Consider the following 12,898-nt stretch of genomic DNA (forward strand, 5'->3'; position numbering starts at 1 on the left):
GAAATAAAAAGAAGACTTGGGAATACTAAAACTATACACACTTTCCCAGAATACATACTTTAAGGAGGGTAGGTCACTTTCTTACAGGAATAACAATCATGGCCCTTGTTATAAAAGCCATATTTCAGGGACGATCCTGCTATGATGTAACAACTTTAATACTCCTTTACAACCGGAAACTTTCCTTTCCAATTCCCTATGAGTTATTACTTCATTGCTTATGTTCTCTATAGAAGAAAATGCACTCAAAATTCCTCAACCTATCTTACCTTCCATATTCTACTAGTAACTAGGGTAAAAAAAAAAAAGTACATTATTATTTGTAAGTGCTATCTTTAGAAGAGAACAAGCTGGAGCATGAAGTAAATTATTCTGGCTTAAGTTTTCAAGATTCTGCAATTGCTTATTCAAAAAGAGCAATCTAGAGTTTAAAGGAAGGAAAAAGAAGAGCTAGAATGATTTTCTTCCCTTTTTTTTCATTTCCCACTACTTGAAAAAAAAGGCAAGAGGTAAGAAGTGATTGAAAAGAATAACTACTGTACATGGGATGGGTAGTGGGAAAGGAAGAGTATGAAATGAAGAAACATCCTAAAATATTTAAAATACCACTCTATATCACAATTTCCTTCAAACTTGGCTCAGTACCAATCCTGCCTGTCTCCTGCTTCGAGCAAATCTTTTTCTAAAACTGTAAGGAAGAAAAAAAGGTTACTTGGCAAATAAAGATGATGCACCAAGACTCTGCCACTAAAGTACATATTAGATTAAACCACATGAAACTGCTGATATTTGACCATTTTTAATCTACAAAATCAGTATTTTCATAGAAGTCAACCTAAATTTCTAATGAATATAGAGATGTTCAAATTCATGCTCTCCTACCTAAAATGTCCCTAGAACATTTTAGATTAGAGGGCTTTATGGCATACTTGGGGCTTCTTTAGCTTATGGAGGTAAGCAAGTGTAGGGAATTCACAAAATATGCCAACAAATTACATGCAACAATTAGATAAGGAAATTAAATGTAAAAAAGTAAAATGTAGTTTTAATAATATTTGGCTACATACTTGGTGGCCATAAATAGATTCTGACAGCAGAGCAGAACTAATACATTAAGTTCTAACTATATAACAAACAATATGCTAGGTTATTTTTATACATTTATATGATTCAACGTCATTGTTTTACAAACAAGCACTCTGAGACTCAAGTTACTTAACCTACCTAACGTCATATAGTCTACAAGTCTAACTACAGAAGGTAATCCTGCAGATAAACATGAGAGTTGATTAAATTTAGGTTAAACATTTTTGGAAAGAATACTTCATAAGTAAATTGGGTACTTCTTCCTGCATCCAACAAAGTGGAACATAACAATGGGATTTCCCATCATTAATGATGTAGAGTTTGAGCATCTGGTTAAGGTACTGGTTAAGGTAGTACCTGTAGGATTTCTCTAGTGTAAAGGTATACTGTATATTTTTTCCCTTTGTGATTGGTGGTACCATGTGAAAAGCCCAACAACTTCTCACTAAGGCTTTAGTCTTTTTGTTTTTTTTTTTTTTTGAGACAGTCTCGCTTTGTTGCCCAGGCTAGAGTGAGTGCCATGGCGTCAGCCTAGCTCACAGCAACCTCAAACTCCTGGGCTCATGCAATCCTCCTGCCTCAGCCTCCCGAGTAGCTGGGACTACAGGCATGCGCCACCATGCCCGGCTAATTTTTTCTATGTATATTAGTTGGCCAATTAATTTCTTTCTATTTATAGTAGAGACGGGGGTCTCGCTATTGCTCAGGCTGGTTTCGAATTCCTGACGTTGAGCGATCTGCCCGCCTCAGCCTCCCAGAGAGGTAGGATTACAGGCCTGAGCCACCGCGCCTGGCCAAGGCTTTAGTCTTGATGATGATCCTTGCCTGAATTTAATTTTACATACTACATTGGTGGTTGCAAAATGGTGAATGTTTTTTAATATTATCATTTCTTCTACATTAGCTAGCATTCGTCTTCAAATAGCTTTACTCTCTCCTTCTATCATCTTTGTTTAGTATCACTAGAAACTCACTGATTTTTTAAAAAAATTCAATGTGGCATAATTACAATTGATTGTCTGATATTGCAATTTTCCCAAATTTGGCCATTAGAGCCTCATCCAGCTGGCTCTTTGTATCTGTTATACAAGATCTCATTAGTCTTTGAGGACTTCTTGTTTTTTTGGCCTAAGATATCTTAGGCTGAGCTTGTCCTTAGTGGAACCAGCCATTCCATTAAACTTCTTATGGAGAGGAAAGGTATTTCAATCAGGATTTAGGTTCTAACTGTGCACACGGCTGCTGAAATGGTATAACCTTTTTAATAGACAATTAGGCTGGGCACGGTGGCTCACGCCTGTAATCCTAGCTCTCTGGGAGGCCGAGGCGGATGGATCGTTTGATTCAGGAGTTCGAAACCAACCTGAGCAAGAGCGAGATCCCGTCTCTACTATAAACAGAAAGGAATTAATTGGCCAACTAATATACATAGAAAAAATTAGCTGGGCATGGTGTCGCATGCCTGTAGTCCCAGCTACATGGGAGGCTGAGGCAGAAGGATCACTTGAGCCCAGGAGTTTGAGGTTGCTGTGAGCTAGGCTGATGCCATGGCACTCACTCTAGCCTGGGCGACAAAGTGAGACTCTGTCTCCAAAAAAAAAAAAAAAAAAAAAGATAATTAGCAGCATCTATCAAAAATTTTAATACATAGTACCCTCTAATTCATATCCTACAATTATACAAATGCACAAAGATAAATGTATAATACTCGTTGCAATATTATACGTAATAGCAAAAAAAAAAAGAAAAAACAACTTCTACCAATAAGGTGATTACGTTATGATGTCCATAGTACACAGCTATTCAAATAAAGAGCTAAATCTATTTCTAGAAACAGAAGCTGCTCATAGTGAGAAAAGCAAGTTCCAGAGAGATATTTATAGTGTAATCCCATTTTTATATAATGATTTCCCCAAAAGCCCCTACGTATATCTGTACATTTATATGATCCTGAAGGAAGGTGTGGAAAGATACACAAAGAGGCTATTAAAAGACAGTAGTGAGAGGAAATCAAAGGCAAAATTGAGGGTGTGGAAAGATTAGGGGAGGAGAAATAGGAAAAACGTTCAGACAAAATAGAAGGGTATATATAAATTCCTTTCCTCTCATCTTGGCTCTCACAGTCACACTGTCAGGGGTTTCTTTTATATCTTTCTTGACACTAAATATTTAAGTTGTACACATATACATACATATTTGTTTTAAACATATGGAGTCATATTATACACACTGCTCTGTAGCTTTTCTAAAATTTAAATTTTATGTATTAGATTTTCCATATTTATAAATATACACTACCTCCTTTCACACAACTACTGCGTCACTTTTTAATTACAAAAACTATAAAATTTTTTTAAAAGCTTAAATGTCCAAGGATGTATGAAGACATTCAAATTGAATGAGATTTAGTGTCATAAAGGAATTATATAATTTTTTCTATAATTGTAGAAAATTCATTAATGATAAAAGCAAAACCCATTGATATGGGAATTACTATGACAAAACACAAATTTTAGTGGAAGACTAGCATAAAAGATGAAACTACAAACATACATAATCGTATAGTAGTACCAAATGTGGAACATACAGCAAAATTGGTGAGCGAGCTAGAATGCCCAAACAACTTAAGTATTTCCACTATGTTTTAAAATATCTTGGTGAAATTTCCCATAGAGATTGTGAATTCAAAACTGAATTCAAAAATTCATAGAATTTTATGGTATAAAGGATAAGAGCATATTATGGTATAAAGGATAAGAGCATGAGTTTTGGGATTGGAGACCTAGGATACAATGGCTTTGTTACAAATTGTTTAACCTATTTTAAATTTCAGTACACTTAGCTTTGAGATGACAATGAACACTTGGACCTCATACAGTTGTCATGAAGATTAAGTTAGATGATGCTATTGTTTGTACATATTAAGCTCTTAAATATAATATACCTAGCACCGTGCCAAGTACTTGAACAATGCAAAAGAAATATAAAAGATTAATGATTGGAAAATTACTGGTTATTTAGGGCTTGGTGGGATGTAGAGATGGGGGAATGACAGCTAAAGGGTATAGGGTTTCTTTCTTTTTTAATGGACTTTATTTTAGAGCAGTTTTAGGTTCACAGCAAAATTGACCAGAAAGTAAAGAGTTCCAATATATCCCCCTATTCTACACATGTACAACCCTCACCCACTATCAACACTGCACAGTAGAGTGGTACATTTGTAAAAACTGATAAACCTACATGACACATCATTATCACCCAAAGTCCACAGTTTACATTAAGGTTCACTCTTTTTTTTTTTTTTTTTTTTGAGACAGAGTCTCGCTTTGTTGTCCAGGCTACAGTGAGTGGCGTGGCGTCAGCCTAGCTCACAGAAATCTCAAACTCCTGGGCTCAAGCAATCCTTGTGCCTCAGCCTCCCGAGTAGCTGGGACTACAGGCATGCGCCACCATGCCTGGCTAATTTTTTCTATATATATTAGTTGGCCAATTAATTTCTTTCTATTTATAGTAGAGATGGGGTCTTGCCCCTGCTGAGGCTGGTTTTGAACTCCTGACCTCGAGCAATCCGCCCACCTCGGCCTCCCAGAGTGCTAGGATTACAGGCGTGAGCCACCACGCCCGGCCAGGTTCATTCTTTTTTAATTAATTAATTTATTTTTTTTGAGACAGGGTCTGTCAAATAGGCTAGAGTGCAGTGGCATCATCACAGCTCACTGCAACCTCAAACTACTGGGCTCAAGCAATCCTCCTGCCTCAGTCTTCCAAGCAGCCGGAACTACAGGCACTTGCCACCATGCCCGGCTAATTTTTCTATATTTTATAGAGACTGGGTCTTGCTATAGCTCAGGCTGGCCTTGAATTCCTGACCTCAAGCCATTGGATTGGCCTCCCAGAGTGCTAGGATTACATGTGTGAGCCACCACGCCTGGCCCAGGGCTCATTCTTGATGTATATTCTATGGGTTTTGAAAAACGTACAATGACATACATCCACCACTATATCATACTGAATAGTTTCATTGCCCTAAAAATCCTCTGTGTTCTGCCTATTGGTTTCTTTGTGAAATGATGAAAATGCTCTAAATTGGATGTGGTGATAGTTGCATGTAGCTGTGAATATAATAAAAAATCATTGAATTGTACACTTTAAATAGGTGAATTATGTAGTATGTGAATTGTAGCTTAATAAACCTGCCAAAAAAAGAAACACAAGAAAGTATAGTCGTACTGGGGAGATTAAAAACAAACCTGAAATAGACAATCATAAACAGAATGTGATTAATGTGAGAGTCCCCAGTAAAAATTTTAATAGTTCTTGAGGTATTAAAAATACAAATTCTTGGGCCCCATTCCAGACCTACTGAATCAGAAACCCTGCCAGTTTATGCTTTAACAAGCCCTTCTGGTCATTCTGATGCCTGTTAAAGTTTAAGAACCAATGCTATAGAAGCAGTGATTCTCAAGATTTAATGTGCATACAAATCACTTAGTGATCATTTTTAAATGCAGATTTTGATTCAGTAGCTCTGAGTAGAGTGTGAGATTCTGCATTTCCAACAAATTCCCAGGTGATGCTGATACAGGAAAGGCTAAGTTGAAATTGTGTATCTGGAAGACATATGTTCCTAAGTAATCTCTGATCATTCACTCTTTCCTCCCTAGTAATTTACATAATAATCAAGATAACCTACGCTGTTTCTACTCCTACTTCCAGTATTCAAGACTTATGGAAATGATACCCTGAAAGTGACTAGAATCAGACCCACAGAGATTAAATGTAATCTTCATTACTTAAATAGTGACTGAGTGGGAGCTAGGGCATCAAACAGGGATTTAACAGGGAAACAGGGTAGTCTGTGGGCCATTGGAAAAGTATGGTCAGGATCATTCCTCCCATTTGGAGACTCTGGGAACATAGAATGCACAGGCTAAGGGGCATTAAGGTGTTGGGGAGGAGACAAGATAGCCATTCATCCATTCATTCAATACTTTGCAGTCTATGAGACGCTCGGGGAGACTAAGAATGAGCCAGGCAGGGTTCCTCCTCCACGGGGCTTATATTCCACTTGTTACCTGGATCCAGCCTTCTTGCTTTTCCCTAAGTAATCTTACTACTTAATGATACATGTCAACTTTTACAGAATTTATGATTTACCCTAGAATTTACAAACTCAAATGACTACAAGGCCAGTCAAGTAATATAAATGCACAAACCAGAGATTTAAGACTGCTGGGCATGGTAAAGCCTAGCAAATTCTTGCCTAAAGGCAAATCACCTTTTTTAAAAAAAAATTTAATATTTTGGGGAAAGGGCCTCTATCTGGAGAAATTATGGTCTAGATTTTCATAAATGACCAAATTTCAGGTGACTTTTTGTTTTGAGACAGAGTCTCCCTTTGTTGCCCAGGCTAGAGTGAGTGCCATGGCGTCAGCCTAGCTCACAGCAACCTCAAACTCCTGGGCTCAAGCATTCCTTCATGCCTCAGCCTCCCAAGTAGCTGGGACTATAGGCATGCGCCACCATGCCCGGCTAATTTTTTCTATATAAATTAGTTGGCCCATTAATTTCTCTCTATTCATAGCAGAGACGGGGGCTCACTCTTGCTCAGGCTGGTTTTGAACTCCTGGCCTCAAGCAATCCCCCTCACCTCAGCCTCCCAGAGTGCTAGGATTACAGGCGTGAGCCACCGCACCTGGCCTTCAGGTGACTTTTAACAAACAATTTATCAAATATACACTAAACATAACTTTTCCTATCTTTCAACCTTTTTTATAACAAAATTCACAAATTTATCCTATCAGTCTTGTGTCCTATTTTTCATTCAGGAAAAAAATTACCACTGTACAATTTAGTGGAAAAATATCAAAAGATTTAGGTTCTAGTCTTATCTTTCTTAACATTGTATATGATCTGGGATAAGTCGTAATTTTCCTAAACATTCTCAGGATTACTTTGAGTTTCAAAGGAGATTTACTTATAGGTGACACATTTTGGGAAGGTGCCATCAGTGACTTAGTAAGCAGTCAATGGGATGCAGAAAGACAGAGACAGCTCAGAGGCAAGAAGGTAAAAGAAAAATTGTGAAGAACCTGAAAGTAAAATGAAGATTTTAACAAAACCTGCAAGTCTTAGCTCAGGCTGCTTTAACAAAGTACCACAGACTGGGCGGCTTACATAACAGAATTTATTTTCTCACAGTTCTGGACGCTAGAAGTTCAAGATCAAGGTGCCACCAGGGTCAGTTTATAGTGAGGCCTCTCTCCCTGGCTTGCAGATGGTCACCTTCTCACAGTGTCATCACATGATAAGGAGAGAAAGAGAGCAAGCTCTCTAGCATCTCTTATAAGGCCATTCATCCCATCATAAGAGCAGAACCCTCATGACCTCATCTAAACCTAATTATCTCCCAAAGGCCCCAATCTCTACAGTATTTCTCTATGTGAATGTTATCACATTGGGGGTTAGGATTTCAACATATGAATTTTGGGGGATACAATTCAGTCCATAGCATTCCACCTCCCTCCCCCTAAATTCATGTCCTTCTAGCAGGAAAAATACATTCATTTCACTCCAACAGCCCTGAAAATCTTAACTCATTCCATGGAATGCCATAACATAATACCACAGACTATGGGTCTTAAACAATAAAAAAATTTAGTTTTCCACAGTTCTGGAGGCTAACAGTACAAGATCAAGGAGCCAACAGGGTCAGTTTCTAGTGGCTTGTAGATGGCTACCTTCTCACTGTGTCCTAACATGGCAGAAACAGAGACTGCTGTTTGGTGTCTTTTCTTTTCTGTTTTTTCTTTTTTTGAGACAGAGTCTCACTCTGTTGCCCGGGCTAGAGTGCTGTAGCATGAGCCTAGCTCACAGCAACCTCAAACTCCTGGGCTCAAGCAATCCTTCTGCCTCAGCCTCCCAAGTAGCTGGGACTACAGGCATGCGCCACCATGCCCGGTTAATTTTTTCTATATATATTAGTTGGCCAATTAATATCTTTCTATTTATAGTAGAGACGGGGTCTCGCTCTTGCTCTGGCTGGTTTTGAACTCCTGACCTTGAGTGATCCCGCCCTCCCACCCAGAGTGCTAGGATTACAGGTGTGAGCCACCTCACCCAGCCTGGTGTCTTTTATTATACAGGCACTAATCCTATAATGAGGGCCCCACCTTCATGACCTCCTCTAAACCTAATTATCTCTCAAAGGTCCCATCTCCAAATACCACCACATCAGCAGTTAAGGCATCAGCATATGAATTTGGGGTGAGGTGATATAATTGATTCCATAGCACAGCATCTCAGTGTGGGTAGCAGAACACACCTACTTTCTCTTAGTGGTTGAGAGAACAGAAATAATTAAAGAAGATTCTTTCCCAAGTCAGTGAAAAGACCAACAGAAAAATAAATAAATAAAATAAAAAAGAAGATTCTTTGAGTTGGTGCAGTACAAAAAGGAATGCAAATTTTCAGCAAGAGATTTTTCTGCAGGGTATCCTGATTATCACTAGTAAGTTCAAGATGTAGCCGTACAACACTTCAAATTGTTTGAAGTAAACAAAAAAATGAAGTTTTTAAAAAAATTAGGTGAAAGACTCAGGATTCTTCAGAGAACTTTGAAGCAATTTTAAGACAGATCCAGACAAATCATCACTCATTCCCTTTGAGACAGAGGGACCCATGACTGGACCCACTCTGTGAAATAAAGACCTAACGATTGGGGCTGGGGGTGGGGTTGGACCAGGGAAGGACAGTGTGAAATGGAATTATGGCAATGCCAAGACAGAGTTAACCACCTGCTAGGCACTAACAGCAAGATGTGCTATAGACTGAGTTAAAAATACACAATGAGGACACTCTGATGTGAAGATGATCAAGATGAGGGGACAGGCTAAATGATCACTAAGGGCTTTTCCAATACCAGATCCTCTGCCTCTTCTACAACGATGTGGCAGTGGTTTCTGAAGATTATGTGCTGCTTCTAGATGAAGATGTTGGCCCTGTTATTACATGACTAAGGGGAAGCAGTGGCAGCTTTTACAGCCCAGAAAGCAGAAATGAAACGACTGAGCTGTTATCATTCATTCAAATAAACTCAGAGAGGCTACCTGGAACTGTTAGATTAGGAACGAGGAATAAACAAGGGCTTCAGGGAGAAAATGGTACAAGACTTCACATGGTGTTGGAGGAAAGGAACCAGGTATCTACCAAGAAAGAAGAAAGGAGAGCTCTAGCTGAGGAAAAGGAAACCAGATTTATCCAAGTTCTTCAGAAATGAAAAGGAATGAGAAAGAGACCTCAGGAAATTAAAGGATGAGTTAAGAAGAAAACAGATCCATAGAGAAATCAATAAGAAATAGAAAATCGATACTAGTTGGTAGTAAAAAAATCTTTACAACTTAAAGAGATCTTGTCGGTTTATTCATAGTTACCAGCACAGTCCCTGGCACATAATAGATGCACATCAAATATTTGCAGAGTAAAAGACTATTACCTAATCCCCACAATATCCCTGAAACTGAGGAATATAGAACCCAAGATTAACAATGGTGAGATACAACAAACTACATAGATGTAATTTTAAAATCTGTAATGTGGGAAAGACTTGCTAGCTATTAATATAATTTAGAGTCGGGTTGACTTTTAGATTTGTGAACCCTATGAAATCATATGACTATTTTGCTTAAATTTTTTGTGTTGGGGGGAAGGGAGGACAGGGCTTTTAATAAGTATGTCCATGTGAATTTATGACGAACTGGTGTATTATTGGGCTATTTGTTAGTTTATGTTGAGAAAGGATTAGTGGGAATGTGATATATGTATTCATTATTATCATCACCTTAAAAGATTCAAATGAGTGCAAAAACATTTCCATAACTTTGTTTGATTACACAGTAAACACCTCAAAGACTCAGACTAACACTGCTATTTTGTTATTCTTTTTATATTATACTCCTCACCCCCAAGCAATCTTTTAATACATTCTCTCATTCATGTTCCTAATGTTGCCTAGCAAAACTATGAATGCACCGAAGGCACCAAATACTGTTTTGGTTTAGATTTTGGTATCTCCATAAATGTTAAAGACACTTTCATATGAATATATTCATCAATACTAACCCTTTAAACTGGAGAGTAAACAAAACATACTCTTTCAGAGAAATTACACATTCTAATGGAAAGAACTGGACAGGCTGACACCACACCAATTCTGTATAAATACTACTCATAAAAGTTTCCAACCTGAAACTCCCTAAGTGAAAGACACTAGAAACAAAAACTGAAACACTGGCTTTCTGGCCCCCAACCGAAGCTCGAATTCCTTGACGCTGAATTTTAAAACATTATTGCTTTTCTGTAATTATGAAACCAAACTTATGAACACATATTTGTCATTTTTACTTAGCCCACTCACATCCCTTTAAACTAGGCAGAAAACTGAAAACCACTAACGTCATTACACTTTGGGGTGTTCTTTTAAAAGTTATTTTAAATTATTACTATTACAAAACAAACCCTCAGAACACCACCAAAGGAGCCCTAAGGCGAAGCAGGAACTACAGGAGGGGATGGGAATAAAAAAAGAAATCTGTATTGGTGCAATGAAAGTCTAGTCCTGGAACAGCTAAACGCCCTGAGGCCCTTTATATATAAATATATATTTTTCTTACTGGGAGAAAGAGGTTAAGAAGCCGTAAGAAAGGCTTAGACAATAAAACCCAGAGATGAATTTTTTAAAAATGCCAGGACAGTGAAAAACTATGAAGCAGCGCCAATGTCAATGTAGCATAAGGCGCTCTGCAGATATCTTTGTGGGGGGCAGGTATTTCGCCAGGAGCGGGCGTGGCGGGCAGGAGCACTGGGGGACAGAGGGAGAAACACAGGAGGCTGGAAGGAAGAGGTGAGTAACGGGAAGGGGAGGAGAAGGGGAGGAGGATGCTCGGGGGCAAGGGGAGCAGGCCGCGTAGGCGCGGGAGCGGGTGGGGAGGGGAAGGGGAAGGAGCCCCGGCGCCGCCCCGCCCCGCGGAGGCCCGTCCGCCCCCCTTACCAGCGGGAGCAGGAAGCCCCAGAGCAGGGCGGCCGCGGCGGGGAGCAGCCGCCGCTGCGGTCCCATCGGACTGGCGGGTGCCGGGCGCTGCGGCGCGGGGCGGCGCGGCTCGGGGGGAGGCTCCGGGTGCTGTCGCCGGCTGCCTCCGTGGCCTGGCGTTACTAGGGCGGGCGGGCGTGCTGGGCCGGGACAGCTGTGCCGCCGGGGCCGCCACGGCAGCGCCCACTTCCTCTTCCGGCCCCGCCCGCGAGCTGCGGAAACCCCCGGCGCGGCTCGGAGAGTCCCTGGCTAGCCGGCGCGCGCGGGCGGGCGCCCTCTCTCTGCGTCCCGGCGGCGGGGCGCCGCTTGCTGCCGGCCTGGGCGTGTCGCTCTCCACATGCCTTGCTTTAAGTCTTGCCGGAGCCCGCAGGCGAAGGGACTCTCTCAAGGCCCTCGTTCTAGAAGTGGCTGAGCGTCTGCTTGGGTCTGCGGTAATTACCCAAATGCTCCATCGAGCCAGAAATCTGAGGGTCATCCTTGATTCATCTGGCTATCAGTAGGTCTTGGTGAGGCTAACTCACACACGTAATGGAAATCCATCCACTTCCTTCAAAACCACCAGCCCTGTCCTGGCCACCAACGCTTCTCTCCAACAAACTGGACTCACTTTCCCCTCTGGACAGCCCATTAGCCACACACAAGTCCCAGAGTGATCTTTTATAAAACATAAATCAGATCATGTCACTCCTCATTATACTTGGAACAAAATCAAACCTCTACTCTGGCCTACAAAGTTTACACACAGTCTGGCCCCTGCCTTCCTTTCTATCCCCATCTTTATTGCTTTTCCCATGCACTAAGGGTCTTCTTTGGTCCCTCTGGCCTTTGTGCTGGTAGTCCTCTTGGATGGAATGCGCTTCTCTCTGAAACTCAGAATGCCTGCCTCGTTGAGATTCACTTGACAGCTTAAATGTTACTTCTCCTGAGGGAACTTCCTGACATGGCCAATCTGAAGTACCCCTCCAGTCACTTTCATATCGTGGTTTATTTTAATTCTCTGCATAGCGCTTTTCATTCTCTCATATTGTCTTGCTTATTTATCTGTTCATTTATTTATTCATTATGTTGCCTCCCACTTGACAGCAAGAAGTATCTTTGGTTTGTTCACTGCTATGTCCCTTATACCTATAACATTTGGCATCTCGTAGGTCCTCAAATATCTGTTGGATTAATATTTAATACCAAACACTGGACAGGACAGTGTCCCTGCCATCCCGCAGCTCATAGCTTAGTGCGGGACACAGATGTGTGAGCAAATATAGTTCAGGATGAATAGTGACTCTTGTTTGCCCAGGATATTATGGGAGTACCAAAGGGAAATATAAAAGGGGTGCCAGGAAGAATTTCAGCCTGAGCCAGTCCAGAATGTGAGTTAATTTTAGCCAGGCAAAGGGGAGAGGAAGGAGGGGCACTTCCAGGAAGAGTGAACCATTCTTGTCAAAGCCAAAGGTGGCATTGAAGGAACTCAAAACCTGGGCTTAGCTGAAGTTATGAGTGGAGAGAGATGAAGTGTGAGAAGAAGGCAGAGCCAAATCACAAATAGATTGGGACAGCTTGGGACTTTAGGCTTCATCCTTCTGGTGGCGGAGAGCAATGAATAATAAATAGAGCAATGACATACAATTTCTGTTTTAGAAAGCTCTCCGTGGTGCCTGGCAGGGTGGCAGATAGGTTTAAAACAGGACAAGCAGTGGAAGCCAGGAGACCTGTTAGATAACTGCAGTA

The 12,898-nt window shown here is 40.7% G+C and overlaps 1 protein-coding gene across 2 annotated transcripts in view; it reads right to left on the reverse strand.

Annotated features, from left to right (window-relative positions):
• Window positions 1–11,375, reverse strand: part of SPPL2A (signal peptide peptidase like 2A) — a 43,514-nt gene extending 32,139 nt beyond the window's left edge. The window contains exon 1 of one of the 2 annotated variants that reach the window (XM_012763489.2): window positions 11,135–11,375. In XM_012763489.2, the coding sequence (XP_012618943.1) occupies window positions 11,135–11,200 (66 nt within the window). In that variant the 5' untranslated portion in view covers window positions 11,201–11,375. The remainder of the gene's footprint in view (window positions 1–11,134) is intronic. The other variant, XM_012763490.2, reaches the window with a different exon arrangement.
• Between the last annotated feature and the right edge of the window lie 1,523 nt (window positions 11,376–12,898).

This window comes from Microcebus murinus, chromosome 6, assembly GCF_040939455.1.
Source record: "Microcebus murinus isolate Inina chromosome 6, M.murinus_Inina_mat1.0, whole genome shotgun sequence".
Taxonomy (NCBI): Eukaryota; Metazoa; Chordata; class Mammalia; order Primates; family Cheirogaleidae; genus Microcebus; species Microcebus murinus.